The sequence below is a fragment of the Eptatretus burgeri genome, unplaced genomic scaffold (genome assembly GCF_056783735.1).
Source record: "Eptatretus burgeri isolate ZD-2024b unplaced genomic scaffold, Ebu_testis_v1 Ebu_testis_scaffold_58, whole genome shotgun sequence".
NCBI classification, from domain to species: domain Eukaryota; kingdom Metazoa; phylum Chordata; class Myxini; order Myxiniformes; family Myxinidae; genus Eptatretus; species Eptatretus burgeri.
The window spans coordinates 27,814-54,004 of record NW_028222008.1 but is presented as its reverse complement, the minus strand read 5'-3'; the positions used below and the strand labels follow the sequence as shown (position 1 = coordinate 54,004).

Genomic DNA, 26,191 nt, shown 5'->3' with positions numbered 1-26,191 from the left:
TCCCAGAGTGTGTTGTAACGTGTGGGGAGGCCTCGCTCCCCCACTCCTCGCCCCCACCTCCCTCCCCCCACACCTCTGGTCTCAATGTTCCCGCCAGCGAAGCGATGGGTTGTATTTGCTCGTCAACAAAAATAAAGGAAACAAATTCACTTTTATCATGTGAATCACTTTATAATTTTCAACGACATCCGATCTCACGGGAAACGAGGTACAACCACGAGGCAGGGATAAACACTCGATGTATAACAAAGAACTCGTGTTGCTCGTGTGCACAATTGTTGATCTGACGAGGGGTTAACGATCGAAACGTCAGGTTCTCATAACTTCCCATCCTCCAACAACGTCCTGTTGATCTCATCTCAGGTAACCTCCCATCGTTTACCTCATTATAATTTCAAACTGAAATGTCTCGGAGTTGTTACTTAAACATGGGATCTCATACGGCCTGATTTGTCTCGTTTTTAGGGTCACGTGGGGGGGAGGGGTTGAGAGGAGGGGATGGGGTTCAGTGTCAGCAATTCAAAACGTCATTCCAAGAGGGAATAAAATCGATGTTCTACACTTCATTCGAACAATGAAATGTAGAAATGAATGAGGGTGGAAAAGGGAGAAGGAAACAATTGCATGGGAAGCGAAGCAGGGACGTGGAATTCCACGTAAAGGTTGTGGTCGAGACCACCACGAGCGGACACACATGACTCGTCCCGGAAGTAGTTTGTTGAACCCGGATGTTGGCTTCTCATCCTGAATTCCGTTCAGACGACGTTCCTCCTGTGTCAGGTCTTTATGGAACTGAAATAAAAAATGATGAATAAAAACAAACAAATAAATGTATATAATCACCAATAACCATTGTCTTATATGGTCCAGATGGGATGGTACATGGTTATCCATTGCCTTATATGGTCCAGATGAGATGGGACATGGTTAACCATTGCCTTATATGGTCCAGATGGGATGGGACATGGTTAACCATTGCCTTATATGGTCCAGATGGGATGGGACATGGTTAACCATTGCCTTATATGGTCCAGATGGGATGGGACATGGTTAACCATTGCCTTATATGGTCCAGATGGGATGTGACATGGTTAACCATTGCCTAATATGGTCCAGATGGGATGGGACATGGTTAACCATTGCCTAATATGGTCCAGATGGGATGGGACATGGTTAACCATTGCCTAATATGGTCCAGATGGGATGGGACATGGTTAACCATTGCCTAATATGGTCCAGATGGGATGGGACATAGTTAAACATTGCCTTATATGGTCCAGATGGGATGTGACATGGTTAACCATTGCCTAATATGGTCCAGATGGGATGTGACATGGTTAACCATTGCCTAATATGGTCCAGATGGGATGGGACATGGTTAACCATTGCCTAATATGGTCCAGATGGGATGGGACATGGTTAACCATTGCCTAATATGGTCCAGATGGGATGGGACATGGTTAACCATTGCCTTATATGGTCCAGATGGGATGTGACATGGTTAACCATTGCCTAATATGGTCCAGATGGGATGTGACATGGTTAACCATTGCCTAATATGGTCCAGATGGGATGGGACATGGTTAACCATTGCCTAATATGGTCCAGATGGGATGGGACATGGTTAACCATTGCCTAATATGGTCCAGATGGGATGGGACATGGTTAACCATTGCCTAATATGGTCCAGATGGGATGGGACATGGAAAACCATTGCCTAATATGGTCCAGATGGGATGGGACATGGTTAACCATTGCCTAATATGGTCCAGATGGGATGGGACATAGTTAAACATAGCCTAATATGGTCCAGATGGGATGGGACATGGTTAACCATTGCCTTATATGGTCCAGATGGGATGTGACATGGTTAACCATTGCCTAATATGGTCCAGATGGGATGGGACATGGTTAACCATTGCCTAATATGGTCCAGATGGGATGGGACATGGTTAACCATTGCCTTATATGGTCCAGATGGGATGTGACATGGTTAACCATTGCCTAATATGGTCCAGATGGGATGGGACATGGTTAACCATTGCCTAATATGGTCCAGGTGGGATGGGACATGGTTAACCATTGCCTAATATGGTCCAGATGGGATGGGACATGGTTAACCATTGCCTAATATGGTCCAGATGGGATGGGACATGGTTTACCATTGCCTAATGTGGTCCAGATGGGTGGCATGAAGCTTCTAAGTGATGAGGATGTGAAAGCACTTGTTTGCAAGTGACTGCGTACCTGTCCTGTCGATTAAATAAGTGGTTGTACACCACCCAACGTGCAGGGATTCTCTGTCTGCTTTACACTGAGCGTTAACGCGACTAATGAAGTGACGGGGGATGAATCACACAGGATGGAAAACAACAAAAACTCAGAGTACCTGTGCAGAGTAGGACACAACTCTGCAGACTGGGAAACATCACGGCGATCAGTACGACAATGGCGAGTCCCACCAGAGATCCACCAACAAGCAGACGAAACGCACCATGGTGGAAAAAAATCATTTCCTGCGTCACAAGAGTTTCCACCGAGATAACCACCGTGATGGTGGTTATGCATGCTGTCCATTGAAACTCGAAAAACATCGCTTTTCATCCTCATTTCATTACCTGTCACCTTCCCCAACACTACCTGTGAAAGACCAGGTGACGGTGACGGAACATCCACACCTTCATCTTCGGGATCCTCAACTTCACCAGAGACCTCTATCGGGTGCAGAACATTGTGGTTGTAATTAGTTGCACTAAATTCACATCTTTTAGGGTTAGGGTTAGCACCCTGACCCCACGCACTGGAAACGAAAAGCAGGATGAAGCAATCGGTTCACCTCTGTCCGTCCGTCCCTCCACAAAGGTCGGTTTGTGATGGAGGAAACAACTTATTGAAACCGAATGTTAGATTTTGAACACGAATGGGGAAAACGAACGTGCGGTTCAGCAGGACTTTGGCTTTGAATTCATCGTGATCGCACGTCGTGCCTAGAGAGGAGTGGGGTGATGTTTTAACTGTGTCTGCCTGCCTGGCAGTCAAACAAACTTGGAGATCATTCCATGAAGGAAACCGAGCTGGTTTAAACCCTCCTCACGGAATCTTCATCCCACAGGAACGTCTGGGAAACCTGGGATCTGATAACATGACGTACGTATGTACGTATCAAATTGGAACCCTTTGCAAGAATTCGTGACTAAAACTGGATGAATCCGCTGTTTATAACTTTTCTTTTTTTGGACAAGGCCAAAAAAGGAGCCTGAGTCTTTAAAAATCCAAAACCTCAGTCTGATCGAGCCTCAATCCTTAAAAAGCCTCAGTCTTGAAAAATCCTCAGTCTTGAAAACTCCAGAGCCTCAATCTTTAAAAAGCCTCAGTCTGACTGAGCCTGTCTTTAAAAATCCTCGGTTTTGAAAACTCCAGAGCCTCAATATTTAAAAAGCCTCAGTCTGACTGAGCCTCAGTCTTGAAAAAGCCTCGGTCTTGAAAACTCCAGAGCCTCAATCTTTAAAAAGCCTCAGTCTGACTGAGCCTCAGTCTTAAAAAAGCCTCGGTCTTGAAAACTCCAGATCCTCAACCTTTAAAAAGTCTCAGTCTAACTGAGCCTCAGTCTTGAAAAATCCTCAGTCTTGAAAACTCCAGAGCCTCAATCTCTAAAAAGCCTCAGTCTGACTGAGCCTCAGTCTTTAAAAACCCTCAGTCTTGAAAACTCCAGATCCTCAATCTTTAAAAAGCCTCAGTCTGACTGAGCCTCAGTCTTTAAAAAGCCTCAGTCTGACTGAGCCTCAGTCTTAAAAAAGCCTCGGTCTTGAAAACTCCAGATCCTCAACCTTTAAAAAGTCTCAGTCTAACTGAGCTTCAGTCTTGAAAAATCCTCAGTCTTGAAAACTCCAGAGCCTCAATCTCTAAAAAGCCTCAGTCTGACTTACCCTCAGTCTTGAAAAACCCTCAGTCTTGAAAACTCCAGATCCTCAATCTTTAAAAAGCCTCAGTCTGACTGAGCCTCAGTCTTTAAAAATCCTTAGTCTTGAAAACTCTAGAACCTCAATCTCTAAAAAGCCTCAGTCTGACTGAGCCTCAGTCTTTAAAAATCCTTAGTCTTGAAAACTCCAGAGCCTCAATATTTAAAAAGCCTCAGTCTAACTGAGCCTCAGTCTTTAAAAGTCCTCAGTCTTGAAAACTCCAGAGCCTCAATCTTTAAAAAGCCTCAGTCTAACTGAGCCTCAGTCTTTAAAAGTCCTCAGTCTTGAAAACTCCAGAGCCTCAATCTTTAAAAAGCCTCAGTCTAACTGAGCCTAAGTCTTTAAAAATCCTCAGTCTTGAAAACTCCAGAGCCTCAATCTCTAAAAAAGCCTCTGTCTGACTGAGCCTCAGTCTTTAAAAATCCTTAGTCTTGAAAACTCCAGAGCCTCAATATTTAAAAAGCCTCAGTCTAACTGAGCCTAAGTCTTTAAAAATCCTCAGTCTTGAAAACTCCAGAGCCTCAATCTCGAAAAAAAGCCTCAGTCTGACTGAGCCTGTCTTTAAAACACCTCGTTCTTTAAAAAGCCTCAGTCTCTACTGAGCCCCAATCTTTAAATATCCTCAGTCTTTAAAACTCCAGAGCCTCAGTCTGACCGAACGTCAGACATGTCTGCACCGAACCTTCGAAAACACCGAGCTTCCTTTGGTGTCCTCAAAACCCCAGGTTACCTATTCAGGGTTGAGGACGTCACAAAGGACGCAAACAGGCACAAATAAATAATGAAATGTGTTCGATAGGGTGGTGTAATCGACACTGGGTCAACGGTGGCAAACTTCTGGAATAAATATTTTATCCAACTTTTTACAATCTTTATTTCATTTAAATATAATTATATATTTCAACACTGTGCGGGGAAAGGTGTCCTGATGTCTTGGGATTTTAACTCCCCGCAAAATTGCCTCAACAACAACAACAAAAAATATATATATATATATATATATATATATATATATATATATATATATATATATATATATATATATATATATATATATATATATATATATACGGATATACCATTGTCTCTATCTCAATCCCACCTGGTGTTAATTCAGCAGCCAACGGGACTCAAACTCAGGATCCTAAAATCCTAAACCCCCAACCCGAACCACCCAGCCAATACCAGGTTTTAAAGCAAAACATCGATATAACATCCTCTTGGGGACTGTCAAGTGTCACCAGTCTGTGTGACATTCCCAAATGAGGAGGGGATTGATCCGTTCGCCTGAACATGTCAAACATGATTTTAATACTTCGTGACTGAGATTGACAAAGACAAACAATGAAGTGACTCTAAGGACCGATGTCATGGGAATGCAGACTCACCTTGATCAGAATATTCTGAAGTTTCTTCTTCATCCACAACATCAAAATCATCGAATTGTTCCAACGAGGAATTCAAATCTGTTTCATCTTCTGCTGAAGTCATCTTTGTGCACAACGACGAGTTTATTTGTGGGATAAAAGAGGTGTGGGTGGATAAAAGAGGTGTGGGTGGATAAAAGAGGTGTAGTGGGTGCGTGGGGGAAAAGATTAATCAGGACAAGATGAGAAAGGGTCGTGCATTCCCAAGTTTGTGGCATGCCGCGTGATTCAGCATGACGAGGTTAGCGAGGGTCAGCAGGATGAGGTTAGCACGGCTCAGCAGGATGAGGTTAGCACGGATCAGCAGGATGAGGTTAGCACGGCTCAGCAGGATGAGGTTAGCACGGATCAGCAGGACGAGCTTAGCACGGCTCAGGACGGGGTTAACACAGCTCAGGACGAGGTAAGCACGGCTCAGGATGAGGCTAGCATGGCTCAGGACGAGGTTAGCACGGCTCAGCAGGACGAGGTTAGCACGGCTCAGCACGAGGTTAATACGGCTCAGGACGAGGTTAACACGGCTCAGGACGAGGTTAACACGACTCAGGATGAGGTTAACACGGCTCAGGACGAGGTTAACACGGCTCAGGATGAGGTTAACACGGCTCAGGACGAGGTCAGCACGGTTCAGCAGGATGAGGTTAGCACGGATCAGCAGGACAAGGTTAGTACGGATCAGCAGGACGAGGTTAGCGAGGGTCAGCAGGACGAGGTTAACACAGATAAGCACGACGAGGTTAGCATGGCTCAGCAGGATGAGGTTAGCACGGCTCAGCAGGACGAGGTTAGCACGGCTCAGCAGGACGAGGTTAGCACGGCTCAGCAGGATGAGGTTAGCACGGCTCAGGACGAGTTTAGCGAGGGTCAGCAGGATGCGGTTAGCACGCTCAGGACGAGGTGAGCAAGGCTCAGCAGGACGAGGTTAGCACGGCTCAGCAAGATGAGGTTAGCACGGATCAGCAGGATGAGGTTAGCACGGCTCAGGATGAGGTTAGCACGGCTCAGGACGAGGTTTGCGAGAGTCAGCAGGATGAGGTTAGCATGCTCAGCAGAACGAGGTTAGCACGGCTCAGGATGAGGTTAGCACGGCTCAGGATGAGGTTAGCACGGCTCAGGACGAGGTGAACACGGCTCAGGACGAGGTTAACACGGCTCAACGTGACAGTACATACGTTAACATGAACACACTAAGGGGGGGTTACCATTGCCTTGCACGAAGGTTTCAGTGTAATTTGTATTTTTTAGTGAAAAGTCACATTTACCTCACAGTGTGAAGGATTAAGTGAAGCGAAGTAGAGAAAACCGAAACATTATAAATCTAAATGTGTGAAATAAACTACAATCAGGATCATTAATAATAATCAAACAATCGACAGAACTAAGGACGAACAACATGAGGTAAAACCCCGACCAGGCAACAAAAACAAAACAAAGCGGTGAAAACGACGAGAGATAAACACAATTACACGTTCAAAAGGCCTTCTGTACCGCTTGGACCCCTCACTCCCCTCCTTCACCCCTCACTCCTCCCTCCCTCACCCGCGCGGTCGAGACGAAGGAAACGAGACAAAAGGCCACAAACGCGGGACGCACAGCAAGCGCCGCCATTGCAGCCATTTCCTCAGAGACGAAGGGTAAAACATGATCACGTGATCGGTGCCACGCCCCTTTTATCGGCTCGCTGTGGGCGGGGCTACGAGCGACTTGGTTGTGGGTTTAAAAGTCTGAGCAAACTGTAAGGAACACAGTAACAGAGTCGGCGAGCTATCGCCGGCACCCTGAACAAATTACAAATTCCCTCCCAAGACTAGTAGAAGTCAGCTTGGTATCCAGTACAGTAACCACACGTTAATGCAACCATTTTAATAAAGAACAGGGGACAGTGCACAACACAGTCCCCCACTACCACAAATTGCTCGGTCGTTTCCCCCACATTTGGGGGGAAATCGCAGGGTTCAACCCACCCTGAACGAACAGAGCAGACCTCACCCTGAGAGAACCGCCTTAGTGATCACGGAATCTCCACCAAAATGTGGCATTTGTGCCTTACAATATCTCACAGGCTCCTATTATATACCACGAGCACCGCCTTGCTCTAGCGGCGCCGATTCGCTACATCTCCTGAATATCGATATAAATGGTGAATGTTGTGACGAGATTTATAAAACACACATCCTCGTCGCAGCGTTTCACTCCGAACACTGATTTACATATCTGGAGAAGTTTCTTCCTTCGCTTGAGCATTGAGCACATTGTAAACGTTTTTAGCGACGCGTTGCCTTGTTGGGGGAAAAAAACGTAATGACGTCACGACGCAGGATATGGAGTCGCGATTTCCCAGCTCGCTCGTTGTCCGTCCTTTTTCTTAAATTCTTTATGACTCAATGATCTTGTGAAATCATTGGATCGCACGTGGATGGATGGATCCCTGTGTTGTTCGAATGAATATCAAATCGAGGATATGAAGGGAAAGGTGGAAATTTTGTTTATTTCACCTGAACATCCGTTGCTTAAGCCATAGTGTTGGCTTAACGGTTCGGATAGCTGGCTTAAGATCTTGAGGTCAAGCCCCTGCCCCACCATTGAATTAACATCAGGTGGGTTCACTCAACCAGTCGTCCTTGTGAGGTTGGCAAAATGAGTTCCTGGTTTAAATCGAGTTGAGAGTGCAGCACAGGCACGATGGGCCACATGGCCTCCTGCATCACGGTTCCTCGTTAAGATTTATTGTCCTCGTATCGATGTGGTTCATTTATATAAGGAGGATTGTGTGTGGGGAAGAATGTTCGTGTCATGTGATTTAAACAAACCCTCCAACGGGTGTTAACGGCTTTCAGAGGATATAAACGCACGGATCTCAAAATCAACCAATCACGTCCTTGCAAACGTATTTTGCCATGGCAACAACACAAGGGGCGTGGCTTGGCATATTTTTCGTCACAAAGGAGGTGATCATTTGAGCTGCTCTTCGCTTTTCTCTATTCCGATGAGGACAAGACCCGCCGTGTACGAGTGAAACAATGACGGGCCGGTGTACGAAGAGCGTCCCACGCACTGGATTGAAAATCGATCTCACAAGGTGAGTGGGAAGGAGAAGTGTTTGTGGTTTATCGGGAGACTCGAGTCGGGTGGAATATCAAATTGATGAGAACAATATCTATCTATAATTCCAACAATCTGTGTGTGAGTGTGTGTGTGTGTGTGTGTGTGTGTGTGTGTGTGTGTGTGTGTGTGTGTGTGTGTGTGTGTGTGTGTGTGTGTGTGTGTGTGTGTGTGTGTGTGTGTGTCTGTTTGTCTGCGATCGCCGTTTCTCGACAACCGCCGGTCCGATCTGATTGAAACTTGCCAGGAATATTGCCGGGGCCCCGCAGATGTGCCTTTTCGAGGTTTGATGTCAATCGGACGAGCGGTTCCCAAGTTACGGCCATTTATCTGTCAACCAATGACAAGACATGGTGCTATGACGTCACAATTAATGTTTATTTATTTTGCACGATTGACGGTCCGATTGATTGAAACTTGCCAGGAATATTTCCGGGGACCCGCGGATGTGCCTTTTCAAGGTTTAATATTGTTACGGCTGTGGAAATTCGCAAACCACCATTCAGGTCCCGTAGGTGAGATATCTCTGTTAGTACATGTGTAGTTAGCCCCAAACCCGTTGTTTAGAGGGAATAAATGTGATTCATTCGGGCTGCGACGCTTTGAGTCAGTCGTTTTTCTTTCTCTATCTTTTATTTCAAATAAAACCCAACGAGGATGCTCGGTGGGCTTTTCGCGCCATTCTTCTCCACGCTTGGTGTGAGGGGAGAGAAGCGAGGGGAGGGCAGCTGGCGCTCGATTGGTGGATGCGCGGTGTGACGTGGCCAGGGAGGAGGAACGCCCCTCTTCGAGACCTTTCTCGAAGCGCCTCGAAGGGGGGTGGAGCAAAGAACGGGGCGGAGCAACAGGGCGGAGCTCCGAGGATATAAAAGTCGGGGACGGGGGAAGCAGTTTGGTAGATGCTCTTGCTCGGTGGATATACTTGCTTTGTGGTTGCTCTCGTCTTCCGGCTCGCTCGTCCTGGTGGCCGCTGGCCGGGTCTTTTGTGGGGCAGTTGAAAGACCCCGCTGGCGGGAAGGACCGTCCGCCATTCCCCTCTCCCGACTTCGGGCATCCACGTTTCCCCCCCCCCTATCCGCGCTGGGATAGCACCGAACACTCGGTCCGTGGCGTCGAGTGGCCAACACGTGCAGGCGCGAGGCACGCCGGAGAGGCCTCGCCTACCACGCTCGGGCACGGAGTCGCGGCCAGGCGGGACCACGTCGACGGACGTCGGAGAGGGACTCGACACGCTCAGGGAAGTCGCGACTTCCATTTCTTTTGGGTTCTGTGTAAACGTGTGTGTGTGGCGCCAGTCTGGTGAAGTAAAATTGTATAAGTGTTCTGTGTAGTAAATCATATTCGGTTGTAGCTCTGCATCGTTCCTTGCTTGTGTTTCTTTACGGTGATTGTAAATACCTGTATTGCTTTTATTGTATCCCTGTGACTGTAATATACGTGCCTTCCGTGCTTCCGTATTAAATGTGCTTGTCCGATTGTTCCGCGTTTCGCTGCGTCCTTTCCTTCGTTTGAATCTCCATCTTGCTTCACGTAAAGGGTTCGTAGTGGGCTGAATACGCCCGATAAGTAATCGGAACCGTCGAGGCCGATGATAACACCGCTCGGTTATCCCGATAGTACGGAACGGACCGCTTAAGCGGCCCGTGTCCGGAGTCGACCTGCGGCGAGGTGCGATCGCCCGGTTTACCATCCGCGTGGGTACTTAGGTAGGTCGAGTTTGGCGAACAACCCTATCCCACGCGGGTGGCCGATTGGCACGATCGTGGTGAGGCCGAAAGGCCCACCCGTGACTAGCTCCCGGCGTTAGTCCGAGAGGGTCACGACAGAATTGTCCGTCCGGTGGGCAACGTGCCGCGATTCGAGTCACGTGGCCGTTCGCACGCCGGCGGGCGCGAATTCGCAACAATATTAATCGGACGAGCGGTTCCCAAGATACGGCCATTTATCTGTCGACCAATGACAAGACACGGTGCTATGACATCACGAATGACGTCACAATTAATGTTTATTTATTTTGCTTTCTTTTTTTTTGCACGATTGACGTCCGATCTGATTGAAACTTGCCAGGAATATTGCTGGGGACCCGCGGATGTGCCTTTTCGAGGTTTGATATTAATTGGACGAGCGGTTCCCAAGTTACGGCCATTTATCTGTCGACCAATATCTGCGAGAGAGGGGGACGGGAGAAAGGGCATAAGAGTGGGGGCGATAGAGAGGGGCGAGAGAGGAGGGGGGAGAGAGGAAGGGCGAGACTAGGGGGGAGAGAGGAGGGGGGAGAGAGGGGGCGAGAGAGGGGGCGAGAGAAGGGCCGAGAGAGAGGGGATGAGAGTGGGGGGGCGAGAGAGGGGGCGAGAGAGGGGGCGAGAGAGGGGACGAGAGAGGGCTGCACATACTGGCACTCACCTACGGGCCTGCCCCTACGGGCCCATACTAGTAATTACAAAGCAAGGGCTCATTAAAAAGAGGAGAACATGTCATGAGACATTTACACATCGTTATCATCCCACACGGATTGTCAGGAATATCAATGTCCGAGTGAACTCGTGTACGAATGGTTATCCGGTTTGGATTCCATCCTTGAATCTCGAGATGACTACAAACCTTGAGTCTTGTATTGTTGTGGTGAGGTCATGGTGTTTCAGCAGAGAGCACGGCCTTCCCTGTGAAGGGATGTAAAGCCGGCTGTTCGGTGTGAAAGCACTCCATTATAATGGCTAAAAATCCCGTGACGATGTTGAGACTTCTTCAGGACCTCGTAGTTCATCGTCATTGCTCATCCCAATGGAAATGTGACCTTGATTGTTGTGAACTTCGAACGTGAAAGTGTTGTCTGCACCGTGAGGAGGGACCCTTGTCTGAGTCCAGTTGAGACATTTGGACAGATTTGTTTGTGCATATTTCTCTGGTAAGGAACCATTTGTTTCCTATGTTTCTCTGTCTCTCTCTCTCTCTCTGTTTCTCTCTCCCTCTCTTTCTCTGTCTTACTCTCTCTCTCTCTCTCTCTCTCTCTCTCTCTCTCTCTCTCTCTCTCTCTCTCTCTCTCTCTCTCTCTCTCTCTCTCTCTCTCTCTCTCTCTCTCTCTCTCTCTCTCTCTCTCTCTCTCTCTCTCTCTCTCTCTCTCTCTCTCTCTCTCTCTCTGTCTCTCTCTGTCTCTCTCTCTCTTTCTGTCTCTTTATCTCTCTCTGTCCCTCTCCCTCTGTCTCTCTCTCTCTCTCTCTCTCTGTCTCTTTATCTCTCTGTCCCTCTCTCTCTGTCTCTCTCTCTCTCTCTCTCTCCCTCTCTCTCTCTCTCTCTCTCTCTCTCTCTCTCTCTGTCTATCTCTCTCTCTCTGTCTCTCTCTGTCTCCGTCTCTATCTCTGTCTCTCTCACTCTCTCTCTCTCTCTCTCTCTCTCTCTCTCTCTCTCTCTCTCTCTCTCTCTCTCTCTCTCTCTCTCTCTCTTTCTCTCTCTCTCTCTCTCTCTCTCCCCCCCCTCTCTTTCTCCCTCTCCCACCTCTCTCTCTCTCTCCCCCCCTCTCTAGTATAGTATTGAACATTATGTGGTTTCCTGTACCCAGTGCTGGTACATTTTGTGTCTTTTCTTTCAATACTTGTTTCTTCTTAAACAAACGGGTTTTCAGATCTGATCATTTTCATATTCCATGTGTTTTGTGGAGAAGAGATTCCTGATGGATCTCACGAAGACCCGCTCTTTCAATATGTCCAGGAGCCATTTCTCATGTGAGGCCAAACAAGGAAAGTTGTTCAATACCCCTGAGAGAAAACGTGTAACTTGATAGGGTGTTTGAATAGACCCTCCGGAACAGCTACAAGTGGGATGTGGTTTCAAATTGTGGTGTCATTCAAATGATACAGGACACGATACGTGCAAAGGGTCCGTCACTGGGGGCCGCTGAAATGAAGTGGGGAGGGGAAACGAAAACATGAATATCTTTGTCCAGACTCAAACAATTTTCAATGTCGAGGTATCATTGGATTCGTGACAAAATTTTCTGTCAGAATCTGTATGGTTACTGGAAAATATTCAATGCTTGGCATCACTGGAGGTAAAATATCACGCAAATTCAAATATCCTCACGTGTTCATATGTTCTGCTCTCATAGGAAGATGCATGGTGTGTTCGTAATGACACTGGCACCGATATTTTGGAAAACAAACACAAAATAAAATATTGTTTCTTCAACACTGACCCTAACCCCGGGCACGGCCTTGGGGAGGCCAAGCCCGGGGTCAGGGCTGATGAAGCGGAGGCCGAGTCCGAGCCGAGGAGGTGGAGGCATGGCCTGGGGTCAGGGCTGATGAAGTGGAGGCGGAGACCGAGCCGAGGAATTGGAGGCCGAGCCCGGCGTCAGGGCAGATGAAGCGGAGGCCGAGTCCGAACCATGGAGATGGAGCCCGGGCCCGGGGTCAAGGCTGATGAATCGGAGGCCGTGTCCGAGCCGAGGAAGTGGAGGCCGGGCCCGGGGTAAGGGCTGGTGAAGTGGAGGCGGAGACCGAGCCGAGGAATTGGAGGCTGAGACCGGTGTCAGGGCAGATGAATCGGAGGCGAGGAAGTGGAGGCCGAGCCCGAGGTCAGGGCAGATGAATCGGAGGCTGCATCCGAGGAAAGAAAGTGTAGGCCAGGCCTGGGGGTCAGGGCTGATGAAGTGGAGGCCTCGTCGAGCCGAGGAGGTGGAGGCGGGCCCGGGGTTTGGTCTGATGAAGCGGAGGTGGAGACTGAGCCGAGGAATTGGAGGCCGAGCCCGGGGTCAGGGCAGATGAATCGGAGGCTGCGTCTGAGGCGAGGAAGTGGAGGCCGTGCCCGGGGTCAGGGCTGATGAAGAGGAGGCCGAGTCTGAGTTGAAGAGGTGGAGGCCTCGCCCGGGGTCAGGGCTGATGAAGCGGAGTCCGAGCCGACGATGTGGAGGCCGATCCCGGGGTCAGGGCTGATGAAGAGGAGGCCGAGTCTCAGCCGAGGAGGTGGAGGTCTGGCCCGGGGTCAGGGCTGATGAAGCGGAGGCTGAGTCCGAGCCGAGGAGGTGGAGGCTGGGCCCGGGTTCAGGGCTGATGAAGCGGAGGCTGAGTCCGAGCCGAGGAGGTGGAGGCTGGGCCCGGGGTCAGGGCTGATGAAGCTGAGGCGGAGACCGAGCCGAGGAGGTGGAGGCCGGGCCCGGGGTCAGGGCTGAAGAACCGGAGGCCGAGTCTGAGCGAGAAAAGAAGAGTTCACCTAATTGAATTTGGGGTGGGGGTGGGGAGTGTAAAAGGTAGAAGTGAGGAGAGTTCACCACCTTGTATTTGGAGGGGGGGTCATTGGTAGAAGTGAGGAGAGTTCACCAACTTGTATTTGGAGGGAGGGGTCATTGGTAGAAGTGAGGAGAGTTCACCAACTTGTATTTGGAGGGAGGGGTCATTGGTAGAAGTGAGGAGAGTTCAGCAATCTGTTTTGTGTGTAGGGGTAGGGGGCAGAGGTGAGGAGAGTTCTCACCAAATTGAATGTGGGGGGAGGGGGTAGATGTGAGAACAATTAATCAACCTGTATGAATGGGGGGGGGGAGGGAAGGGTACAAATCACGAAAGTTCATCCATGTGCATGGGGTTATGGGGTGAGGGGGGGTATTAGTGAGGCGACTTCACGAACATGCATGTGGAGGGTAGGAGTTGATGTCAGTAGAGTAATCGAACCTGTATGAATGGGGGGGGGGGAGTCGAAATGAAGAGAGTTCATCCACCTGTTGGGGGGGCAGAAGTGAAGAGAGATGTCACCAACTTGTATGAGGGGGGGATCGGGGGGTAGAAGTGAGGACAGTGCGGAAACTTGAATGGGGGGGGGGGGTAGGAAGTAAAAATGAGGTGAGTTCATCCATCTGTATTAAAGTGGCTGGGGGATCCCAGAAATGAGCAGAGGTCATCCACCTGTATTGGGAGGAGGGGATTCAAAGCAAGGAGAGTTCACCAAGTTGTATCTGGGGGTGGGAGGGGTGGGCGAATGAGGTAGAAGTGAGGAGAGTTCACAAACTTGTATCTGGGGGGGGGTGTACGAGGTAGAAGAAAGGAGAGTTCACCAACTTGGATTTTGGGGGGGTGCCGGGGATAGAAGTTAGGAGAGTTCACCAAGTTGTATCTGGGGAGGGGGGTGTACGAGGGAGAAGCAAAAAGAGTTCACCAACTTGTATTTCGGGGGGTTGTCGGGGGTAGAAGTGAGGAGAGTTCACAAACCTGTATTGGGGGGGTGGGGGGTGTCGGGAGTAGAAGTGAGCAGAGATTTCAACAACCTGGATTGGGGGGGGCAGGGTAGAAGTGAGGAAACTTCACCAACTTGGATTCTGGGGGGGGCGGACGAGGTCGAAGTGAGGAGAGTTCACCAACTTGTATCTAGGGGGGCGGTGGGTGTACGAGGTAGAAGCAAGGAGAGTTCACCAACTTGTATTTGTGGGGGTGGGGGATGTCGGGAGTAGAAGTGAGGAGAGATTTCAACAACCTGGATTGGGGGGGCAGGGTAGAAGTGAGGAGAGTTCACCAACTTGTATCTGGGGGGGTGTAGAGTAGAAGCAAGGAGAGTTCACCAACTTGTATTTGTGGGGGTGGGGGGTAGAAGTGAGGAGAGTTCACCAACCTGTATTGGGAGGGGTGGGGGTGTCAGGAGTAGAAGTGAGGAGAGATTTCAACAACCTGGATTGGGGGGGGGGCAGGGTAGAAGTGAGGAGAGTTCACCAACTTATATCTGGGGGGGGGGTGTACGAGGTAGAAGCAAGGAGAGTTCACCAACTTGTATTTGTGGGGGGGGGTTGTCGGGGGTACAAGTGAGGAGAGTTCACCAACCTGTATTGGGGGGGTGGGGGTGTCAGGGAGTAGAAGTGAGGAGAGATTTCAACAACCTGGATTGGGGGGGGGCAGGGTAGAAGTGAGGAGAGTTCACCAACCTGTATTGGTGGGGGTGGAGGGTGTACGAGGGTAGAAGTGAGGAGAGTTCACCAACTTATATCTGGGGGGGGGAGGGTGTACGAGGTAGAAGTGAGGAGAGTTCACCAACCTGTATTGGGGGGGGGTGTACGAGGTAGAAGTGAGGAGATATTTCAATAACCTGGATAGATGGGGTGAGGGGGGGGGTATTAGTGAGGAGACTTCACCAGAGGTGTGTTGATCATTTCCGTTTTCATATTGTAGATATTAATTTATTCCTTATGACATTATCTCAACGTGATTAAATCACGGCTGTGATTGGCTGAATTATGTTGCCGTGGCAACCATCTTGGTGACTTAACTTGTGTTCCTGGTGTGTGTGTGAGACACAACTACCCAAAAGGTAGAGACCCAGATTGTCAATCAGTTAATTGTTCTGATTCATTCCCTTGTAGTAAAGAACACCTGTTCGGGTTAGTGAGTTTAATACAACCCTCAGGGTTCTCCACCACAAGGATCTCTGTTTGAAGCCCTTTGGAGCTTCCTGTCTCCATGGTGATGTTTTTATTTTTTAATTAATTAATTATTTTTAATCATTTTCCTTTTAATTATCTCGACATTTGTTTTGATTTTACTTTTGGAAACTCGATCCACTCAATGATATTAAACCAACAAGGACAAGGACAACAACAGGCACGAAATGATCCGAGAGGAGGAAAGTCCCTCCATGTTTGTGTCTGAGCCTCGTTGAGAGGAGGTGATTTGGTGACGTGTTAATCACCCGCCGCCGACACCTCGGGTTGTCCGTGTTACCTCAGTACCTCACCGTCCTCACCTGTGAGGGTCGAACTCCTGTGAGGACAAGAGGTCACGTGTCGAACTCGAAAAATGGAGGACGGTCGAGATTCGACCTTCCTGAATGGAAAGTCGGCTCTGAGTGGCCGGGGCTTCCCGGACCTGAGGGACGCCGGGGGTCTCGATGGAAGGGGTCTCTTCCCGAGTGAAGACCCTGGCTCGGGCAAGCGAGGTGGCAACACGACCGAACGTGTGCCCGTCCCGACCTCCCTGCACGTCGCGGAGATCGTCGGACACAATGGTGAGGTTGGATCGGTCCGTCTGGCACCTCATTGTCGGGGGAATGGGGACCCCACGGGTCTTGTACCTTCGGCGGAATTGGACAGGAGAGTTTTGTATGGTCTCACCTTTGGTTTCTTATCCTTCCCATCCTCACACCCTCACACCTATCCTACCACACTCTTACACCCTCACACCTATCCTACCACACTCTAACACCCTCACACCTATCCTACCACACTCTTACATCCTCACATCCTCACATCCTCACACCAATCCCACCACACTCTTAGATCCTCACACCAATCCCACCACACTCTCACATCCTCATACCCACACACCAATCCCACCACCCTCACACCAATCCCACCACACCCTCACACCAATCCCACCACACCCTCACACCAATCCCACCACACTCACATCCTCACACCCTCACACCAATCCCACCACACTCTCACATCCTCACACCAATCCCACCACACCCTCACACCAATCCCACCACACTCTCACATCCTCACACCAATCCCACCAGACCCTCACACCAATCCCACCACACCCTCACACCAATCCCACCACACTCTCATATCCTCACACCAATCCCACCACACTCTTCCATTCTCGCACCCACCTCAACTACACCATCACCACACACCCCATCCTCACCGCATATCTCCATCCCACCTCTCCCCAGGCTGCAAAATCAAAGCCCTGCGTTTTGAAACCAACACCGTCATCAAGAGCCCCGGACTGGGACAGGATCCGGTGTTCGTGGTGACCGGGCGACCAAAGAACCTGGCCCGTGCCAAGTTTGAGATCTTGTTTGCCGTCAAGTATTTGACGAGGGTTTTTGCATTACGCGCAGGTGTTGCCCCACAGTTGAATGATTTTGAGCAAACGACCATCCCAGTGCGAGTGCCCTCCTGTACGGTCGGCCTCGTGGTCGGATTAAAAGGCGCGACCATCAAACGCATCCAGAAGGTGACGAACACCTTCATCGTGACGCCGCTCCGAGGAGGCGAACCCGTGTTCTGGGTCACCGGGATGCTCGAGAACGTGGACCTTGCACGCGAGGAGATCGGGGCCCACGTGGCACTGTACACCGGTGGTGCAGACCTCGAGCTGGGACAGGACGACTTTCTCTCCAATGGAACCGATGTGACCACCACGAGTGGGTGGTACAGCGTAGACCAGACGCAGAGTTCGCCATGAGCTTCCGGAGAGACTGCGGTGGCTCTTTGAGCATCCGTTCTTCCACCGACTCGTTCTACGCAAGAGGGAAGGATTCGGACGTTTGCCCTTGCAGTCCGTTCCTGATGGCTGCGGAGGGTGGTGGTGGCGCTGGTGTCAGAGGTGACTGTGGTGGCGGGAATGGCGCTTCCTCATTCATGTTTGAACCCACTGCCCTTGGACCCATTGTGGACGACCGATATTTAATTGGTTTTGAACCACCTCGATTTTAGGCTGCACCGTGTTACCATCCTACGTGATGTGGTTGGTCTCAGCTGGGAGACCACAGTCCAGATCCTGGCAGCACCAATGCAAGGGTGTTGCCTCCGATGTCAGACGGTGGTCCAGTGCTGGCATGGTCACTCCTTGCCACCATGTGAGCGTCTTTCGATCCACATCTGCTGGTAGTTTTGCAGGCTCTGTTGGTGGTGATAACGGCATCCTGCTGTCCCCGTGCTCCCTTCGACACCTGGAAGGCACGGCCACCATGTCCTCCATGTTGTGGTTCCTCAAGATCTCTTCGCCCTCTTCCTCCGATCTTCAAACCTTATTTATTCGTGATGTTCTCCGTTGTTTCGCAGACTGACCAACGGCATTGAGGAGGTGGCCCGTGACATCGTCAATCCGAGCAGTTAAAGATGTATTGCAATCAGAGCACTGGTTGGTTGTTCCCAAAGCTGTCTAGATGTTCTCATGAGAGTCCACTCGTTTATTGGATGTCTTTTTGCGTGTAATGTTCGTGCCGAGCTTCACCATGTTCCCCACGTCCGCACAACGTGTAACGTATTGATCATCCAGAGTTGATAATATGACTGATTGATCACTTTTATCAATTTCATTTTTGAAGAACGTTCAAGATGATCACGGAGGACGTTTCTCGAGAGCTTGAGTTGATTTAAATTTGTATTTTCACATTGTTATTATTTATTTATTTATTTTTAAATGCACACCACTTGACTCCATTTACCTTTTGTGAAATAAATAATTTTGTTTTCAAAAAAAAAAAGCCCTGAAATAAATGTCTGGAAAAGAGCCGAGGAACAGTGTGACGGGAAGTGAACACGTTTTGAGGATTCTTAAATTCTTAATTGATTGGCTTATAGCAAACCGAAACCACCACTGTTTCATCCGAATCTGCAACTTTTTGAAAATAATTTAATATATTAATCCAAAAAAATTAACAATTCATAAATTAATTGATTAATCAACAAATCAAAACCCACATTTTTATAGCCAAATCGCTTGATTACCGTCATGTCCAAATATCAGCTTCCGAGCTGAAAAGGTGTCTGAGATATCACCCAGACGAGGAAGAAAATAAAGAAGTAATAAATAAATAAAAATTAAGTAATTAATCAATTCATTGATTCATCATTAAAAATAATAATAAATATCATTTTCGCCAAAGCACTTGATCACGAGCGATCTCAAAGGAAGGCTGAGATATCGCTCGGACAAACAAGAAGGCGGTCAGGCCTGACAGGTGTGACGAAAATCATGCAAATGACGTCACGGTCACCTCGACCTTTGACATATATAGTTGGAAAACATTGACAGCCTCACTTTTGTCCTTCGGAATCCTCTGCGTACGTACATTTTTTAAAGTTTTACGTACATACACACGTACATACAAACGAGACAGACAACAAGAAAGATGTCGCACAGAGCGCGCGATACTTTTAAAATCCATCAAATTTGACCTTAAACATAATTGGTGGTTTAATTGAATGACCAAATATGGAAGTGCCTTTCAAATCCCAAGTCAATGAGATGAAAACCGGAATTTTTATTAATAAATACGGACAATGTCCACTATATCTGGCTTACGTTGACCTTTTGGCCGATGTTGACCTCAAGATGGTCTTCGTGAAAGTGAGATAAACCTTCAATGGGGTTCGCTCCCCAACTTTATCAGCTAATAACCTCTCCGCAGTAACATCCCTACAAACACAATGAAGCCGAAGCCTGTCGTCCTGCTTGCTGGAACAATCACAAAGTAAGAACTCTCACGGATCGGATCAACTTTGGGAGGAGAGGCTCGTTCGTCAGAACCTGATACCAAAAAAAAACGGTTCCGACGAACAAGGATCACGCGTCGTACTGAACCTGATCAACTCGGGACGAGATGAGCGAAAACACCTTTCTTGGAACATCTCACCTGCAGGAGAACTTAACAATCATGAAAAACATTTTTTTTCATCAATGAAAACACCGTCATTTCACGTCTCAGTGACGGGACATCACGTGACTTCACTCGTCACACACGAGCTGCTTCTGTGACGTGTACATGAGACAAGTCTTAAACGTGAGAGAACACCCGGTATGACCGATCACTTCCTCTTCCTCTTCTTCTTCTTCTAAACCTTGTATTTGGTTTAACATTCCGGAATAAAATCTTCTTCATTATCGGAAATTTATGAAAACAGCTAAAAAAATAAATAAAGATTGATAATTTAAGGCCACCTTGACCTTATGACCTCAAAATCAATCGGCTTCAGTGACCCAATAAGCAAACCTTGTTCAAATTTCAAGTCAATCGGATGTAAATAATTTGACTAGGATGCCGGTGATAAGTCGCCTCTCTCGGTGAAGGACACCCTGGGGATCTTTAACGTCCGCCAACTGATGCTAGCACATGGGACACCCGGCTTAACGTTCCTCGGACACTTAGCGTCCGTCAGAAAGCTACGACCACGGAGCATTGTGGGTCCCCACAGAGTACTTCGACGTATTTTTCCCCATCTGTTGGTCCATTCCCAAACTGGTGATGATCATGAACGTTTGAACATGCTCGGCAATAAATAAATAAATAATGAATTAAGTTGTTTCCAGCTCGGAGATATTTCATCAGGTTGTTCGCAACTGCCGACGATAATATGATTACGGCACGCTGCGACGTCATCACGCTTTACGTCGGTGACGTCATTACGTCGAGGGCGTGGCTAGGCCTCTGCGGATTCGTCCGTCGTCGCGGCCTCCTCGACTCAACACGTCCCACGCTGATTTATTCATTTGAAGGTTTTACTTCGTTCTCCATTAATCTTTATTTTCAGGACTTGCGCTGCTTGGCTGACTCACGAGTCGGTCACGTGGGGCACAAGAACTGGCGATTGTGACGTCATGACAATCGAATTGAATTGTGTGAAACGCTCTGTTCGACGTGTACCTCCTGGGTGACCTGGATGACCCCCCTCCCCCTCCCCCCCATCCCTCTCGTTTGTCCCGAGGACCTGGTACAGGTTCCATTGATGCAGACAAAAGAAAGACAAACAAATGGAAGGATGATCAGATGTTCCCGCCATTTCTGAAGATAACATTTTCAGCCTTTAGTTGTTCATGATGAAGAGGAACAGATTGATTTGAAGTTTAATCGGAGAATCCCTTTTGTGAACATTTTACAAGTTCACACAAGGGGGTCATGAATTCACCTTGAGGTGTGCACGCTCACCTCTGGGCCGTCTCGCCCGGGTTTGAATCCCGACCCACCGGTAAACTGCCATCCTGGTGTTTCACACGAATGGCGAGGTATCATCGCGTGCACCGTCCATCGGGTCGATGTAAAGCCCGAAGACCCCTCAACCAACACCGGTCGGTGGTGGACGTTAAACGATGTGTTTGGTGAAGAGTGGGCGGGTTATCAGATCGGTAAATTATTTGAACAAATTACTAATGCTTACCTGAATTGCAGGTAGCAAAAAGTCAACATATCTCTGGCTATTCTGAGAGAGCTGTTCCACACCGGTGAGTCTGGGAGTTCACTCAAGGAGATTGGTAGGGACTGCAAGCAGCCATCTCTCTTCAGGAATGGTCTCCCATATCTATTGCTCCTGATGTTAACCCAGCCTGGGAATTCATCCACAGAAACCTGCTCTCTCTCTCTCTCTCTCTCTCTCTCTCTCTCTCTCTCTCTCTCTCTCTCTCTCTCTCGCCTTCTCTCTCTCTCTCTCTCTCTCTCTCTCTCTCTCTCTCTCTCTCTCTCTCTCTCTCTCTCTCTCTCTCTCAATATCTCTCTCTCTCTCTCTCTCTCTCTCTCTCTCTCTCTCTCTCTCCCTCTCTCTCTCTCTCTCCCTCATGTACAGATTCATCCCATCTCATCTTCAATTATCCGAGCCTTCATCCTGCCCATGGTACACTGAATCCTGTGAGGCAGTTGTGAAACAACCTTCTCTTCCTGGAAAGCAAATCTGACCAAAGGCAATCTCAGCTCATTCCAAAAAGTCCACAATTCGTGTGTGTTCACTCTCAGCAGAGTCAGAAAATAATATCTGTCCTTCTTCAAGATTGAACTTTCAAACTTGTCTCCCTCCTCTAAAACCTGATGACACCTTCCTTGTTACGTGGATCTCTGGAGTATGCTCCCCTTCCAATCCCTTCCCTCGAGTCATACGGCATCACAGCCGACTTCGCTGGTGAGAAGGCCAAATGCCTCCATTCTGTGTTTGATTCAAAATCTTGTGTCTCGAACCCCCCACTCTGGGTACTCATCCTTCCCTGTCATACACAACTGATCCTGGATTCTGAAGGGTCTTCACAGGTCTAAAGGTCGAAAGGATCGAATGGTCTAAACTCTAAAGGGTTCGTCAAAAAAGAAGTTAGGATCTAAAGTGTCTACAACGGTCTAAAAATGGATCCAAAGGATGTAAATATCTAAACTGTCTTAAAAGGATCTTAAAAGGACGAGGATGTGTAAGGGGTCTAAACTGTAAAGGGTCAAGTGGTGCAAGCAGTCCAACGGGTCAAGAAGGTCTAAAGTGTTGAAGGGATCTGAAGGGGTCGGTCTTACTGGTCTTAAGAAGAGTGTTGTTTTCCAGGAAAATAAAGATGAACGAGTCACCTGGTTCACAAGACGATGTGAACTGGTCACCACCACATTCTACACCACCAAAGAAAAAGAAAACTACTCTTTGGGAACGTCTAAAGTAAATATATTTTTTATTTTCTCCCTCCACACTTTTATATAAAACTTCTTTTTGGAAATATCAAGTTGAGAAAATGTACAATAAATTGATTTTTCAATCTTTTTCATCTTAGGTCCTTGTTCAGAAGAAAAAGCAATGCGAAGTGTTGTGATGACGTTTCACATCCCATGTAAGTATGTTAAAATCTCCATTCGGGATGACACACACATACACACACACACACACACACACACACACACACACACACACACACACACACACACACACACACACACACACACACACACACATTCACATGCCTGCATGTTTACTTGTACGCACACATGGCGGTGGATACTTTGAGTCCTGGGAAGATTTCGTTCCACCTTCTGAAACCCGCAAACGGAGATAACAACTGTGGAAGAAATTCACTTCTTCTCTGTCGGAGTCTGAGAGCATTTGTCAACAACAAACAACAACAAACAACAACAAACATGCGCATGGAGAAAGAGAAAAAGAAGACACAATCAATATCAAACACGATCCACTTCCTGCTCAAAAAGCACACAATAATCCCCTTGATACTCGTTTGACAGCCAATGCAGGGGAGGACGAGACATTTGTGAATTAAAGGGCCGATGGGCACAATGCAAAATAACTCAGAACTACAACACATGGCCACTTTGGGCAGAGGGGGAAGAATAACACACTCAGGAGAGTTTGCAGGTCAGCCTTGAAGAACGGATGATAAGTTTTGGGGAGGAAAAGCAGAGAGTGGGTGGAGGGATACATGAGATCAACACCTTGAACATGCATTCCATTTCCTACATGATGATGATGAGATTCTCCAAACACCCGGCTTGTTTCCATGCAGCCAGCAAGGTCTTTGCCATCAAAAGCCAATCGAGTTATTGAATTCTCCTTGGACAGCAAGGCGTCTGTTGCAGCAGCCTTCTGGGAGTTATTTAATTTCTTCCAGACAATGGGGGCACCGCTTCTCAGTGGCCGGCAGCAAGGTGTCCTTCTCTTCAGAAGCTGGGCAGTTCCATTTAAACATTGGAGATACCAGTCTTGGTTATATGTATTTGAGTGAGATAAAAGCACATAAGATTTAGAAAGATACAATTCTACTTCACTGGAATATTCATCTATATCACTATGGAGGTCAAGAGACTGTCGGGGAAGGGGAGAATTTCCTGACAGTCATTTTACTCCAGTGAAAAAGTAAGACAAAATTTAATACTGTGTTCAATTCTAAAAAGTACCAACAACAAGTGAATATAATTGAGAATAAATTAATATAATTATATTTTTCTTTCACACAACCAACGGCAACATACAAACACGAGGAAGCCATTTACTCCACGCGTCTGCTCTTCATGAACACCACCTTATTTAAATTAATCGGTTGATTGTTCTCTGCCCCTCAACAAGGTCGGAGATGAGGGACGTTATAACAAGTTACGTCCGACCGACCGATCATCCGTCCATGTATGTTTGTGTGCATGATCTTTCAAAAACCGTTGAACATTCAGCTCTCATATTGCGGATATCTATTCCTCGTGACATCATCTCAACCTGATTAATTCACAGCTGTGATTTTGGTAAATTATGTCACCATGGCAACCTACTCAGCAACTTAGTTTGTGTGCATGACATTTCAAAAATTGTTCAAGATTTAACTTTCAGATGACACCGATCTTTTCCTCATCCCACCCAAAAGGAGGAGGACCTCGAGTATCAGCTCCCTGTTTTGTTTTGTGTGGTGGAGGTGGCGGCATTGTTGTGTCAGTTGTTGAAATACAGAATGTGTATGATATCCGGTTTAGCATATTTGTCGCAATTTGTGGATTTCAAAGGAGTGTTGTTTTCCAGGAAAGCAAAGATGAACGAGTCTCCTGGTTCACAAGACCTTGATGTGAACCAGTCACCACCACATTCCACTCCACCAAAGAAAAAGAAAACCACTCTTTGGAAACGTCTAAAGTAAATATATTTTTATTTTCGCCCTCGACACTTTTTTAAAACTTCTTTTTGGAAATATCAAGTTCAGAAAATGTACAAGAAATTGACTTTTCAGTCTTTTTCATCTTAGGTCCTTGTTCAGAAGAAAAAAGAAAAGGAAGTGTTGTCATTATGTTTCACATTCGACGTAAGTAAGAGAAAATCTCCCTTCGGGATGTCGTGGCATGGATTGTGATCGAAATAGAAATCGTCATTCCTTTAAAGGAATTGAAGTTAAACTTGTCGTATTTCACGTCATCTTCCATCTTCTTGGAACTCAGCTTCCATCACCTTTGCCAGCCAATGTCGCTCATTGTATTTGACGAGAGCCAAAATCACTCTCGCTTCGCTGCAAAGCTGCGCCACATGCTTTGGTTTGAACCTCTGCTTAAAATTAATGAAATTAAACATTTTCTTACTCGGATTTTAACATCATTGTAATCCGTCGTATCGAGTTGTTTAAACTTTCTTTGTTATGGCAGCAATTTATAATTTGTTCAGGGAGCCTGCGATAGCTCGCTCACTCATCGCGAAGGACACTGTGGGGTCTTTAACGTCCACCGACTAATGTCAGCAGACTGTTTAATGGCAAATCGAGGGACAGCACACACACTGATGAATCGCTTTGCCTGTCAAACACCGCGATGACAGTTTATATCTGGGTCGGGACTGATCGGAGGCGAGTGTGGGAGCTTGGGGACACCAAAGGGAAAGGAAAGTGAGGTGTTGGTGATCTTCACACCCACTTCACCATGTGACATGTCTTCGCTTCATTATAAACTGTGTGTGTGAAGATACTCTTTGAAGGGTAGCACGTTGCACTCCAGGAATGTTGTTTGCTGTCTGAATGTTTGAAAACACATCGAGAACCGTTGCAGTCTGATTCTCACCGACCCGACGACATTTTTATTCTGACATTGTTTCTGATTTTTAACTTTTTTAACTGCAGCTTTAAAAAATGTTTCTATTTTTTGCAGGAGTCCTGAGCCTCCAATGACAAAACAACCTCTTGAGGAAGAGCTGATAATTGGTGAAAAACAACCTCTTCAGGAAGAGCTGCAAGCTGGTTTTAAACAACCTCTTGAGGAAGAGTTGCAAGCTGGTTTTAAACAACCTCTTGAGGAAGAGCTGCAAGCTGGTTTTAAACAACCTCTTGAGGAAGAGCTGCAAGCTGGTTTTAAACAACCTCTTGAGGAAGAGCTGCAAGCTGGTTTTAAACAACCTATTGAGGAAGAGCTACAAGCTGGTTTTAAACAACCTCTTGAGGAAGAACTGCAAACTGGTTTTAAACAACCTCTTGAGGAAGAGCTGCAAGCTGGTGAGTTTTGAAAATGAATCTTTTCTTAAAATGAATTCGTTATCTCGGTTCGTTTGGGTGTTTCAGCACTTGTTGGAGGAAACACCTGAAAATGGTTGTTGTTTTATTTATTTTTCACTGTGCTGGTGGTGGCTGCTTGTTCCTCATGACAATGACACGAAGGACTTTTCTCTCACCGCAGCAACCATTCCCGTGAGTGCAGAACATATTGTTTTGTTACTCCATTCACGCGCGCGTCTCAACACGGTGGTATTCTGTCCATTGATATTTTTTCTGTTGCAATATCTATTTTATCTTGATT

General features: G+C 47.5%; 2 protein-coding genes and 1 non-coding gene across 9 annotated transcripts in view; 1 reads left to right on the top strand and 2 right to left on the bottom strand.

Annotated features, from left to right (window-relative positions):
• The window catches only part of LOC147007653 (putative serine/threonine-protein kinase MARK-C), a 67,918-nt gene that overhangs the window by 18,692 nt on the left and 23,035 nt on the right, over nucleotides 1-26,191 (top strand). The window contains exons 1-9 of one of the 7 annotated variants that reach the window (XM_085866648.1): nucleotides 7,790-7,983; nucleotides 8,224-8,465; nucleotides 17,135-20,688; nucleotides 22,482-22,589; nucleotides 22,702-22,758; nucleotides 24,444-24,554; nucleotides 24,664-24,720; nucleotides 25,550-25,890; nucleotides 26,053-26,082. In XM_085866648.1, the coding sequence (XP_085722774.1) occupies nucleotides 22,492-22,589; nucleotides 22,702-22,758; nucleotides 24,444-24,554; nucleotides 24,664-24,720; nucleotides 25,550-25,890; nucleotides 26,053-26,082 (694 nt within the window). In that variant the 5' untranslated portion in view covers nucleotides 7,790-7,983; nucleotides 8,224-8,465; nucleotides 17,135-20,688; nucleotides 22,482-22,491. Of the gene's footprint in view, nucleotides 1-7,779; nucleotides 7,984-8,223; nucleotides 8,466-15,568; nucleotides 16,463-17,134; nucleotides 20,689-22,481; nucleotides 22,590-22,701; nucleotides 22,759-24,443; nucleotides 24,555-24,663; nucleotides 24,721-25,549; nucleotides 25,891-26,052; nucleotides 26,083-26,191 lie in introns of those variants that run through there. The other 6 variants (XM_085866644.1, XM_085866643.1, XM_085866647.1 and 3 more) reach the window with 6 other exon arrangements.
• Nucleotides 146-7,065, bottom strand: LOC147007655 (uncharacterized). The gene is made up of 5 exons (XM_085866664.1): nucleotides 6,926-7,065; nucleotides 5,348-5,450; nucleotides 2,641-2,714; nucleotides 2,390-2,516; nucleotides 146-792 (listed from the first exon to the last, which is right to left on the bottom strand). The coding sequence occupies exons 1-5, from the start codon at nucleotides 7,001-7,003 to the stop codon at nucleotides 785-787; spliced, it is 390 nt and encodes a 129-aa protein (XP_085722790.1). The 5' UTR covers nucleotides 7,004-7,065; the 3' UTR covers nucleotides 146-784.
• Nucleotides 7,260-7,425, bottom strand: LOC147007654 (U1 spliceosomal RNA). The gene has a single exon (XR_015054022.1). It is a non-coding gene; the product is annotated as a U1 spliceosomal RNA (small nuclear RNA).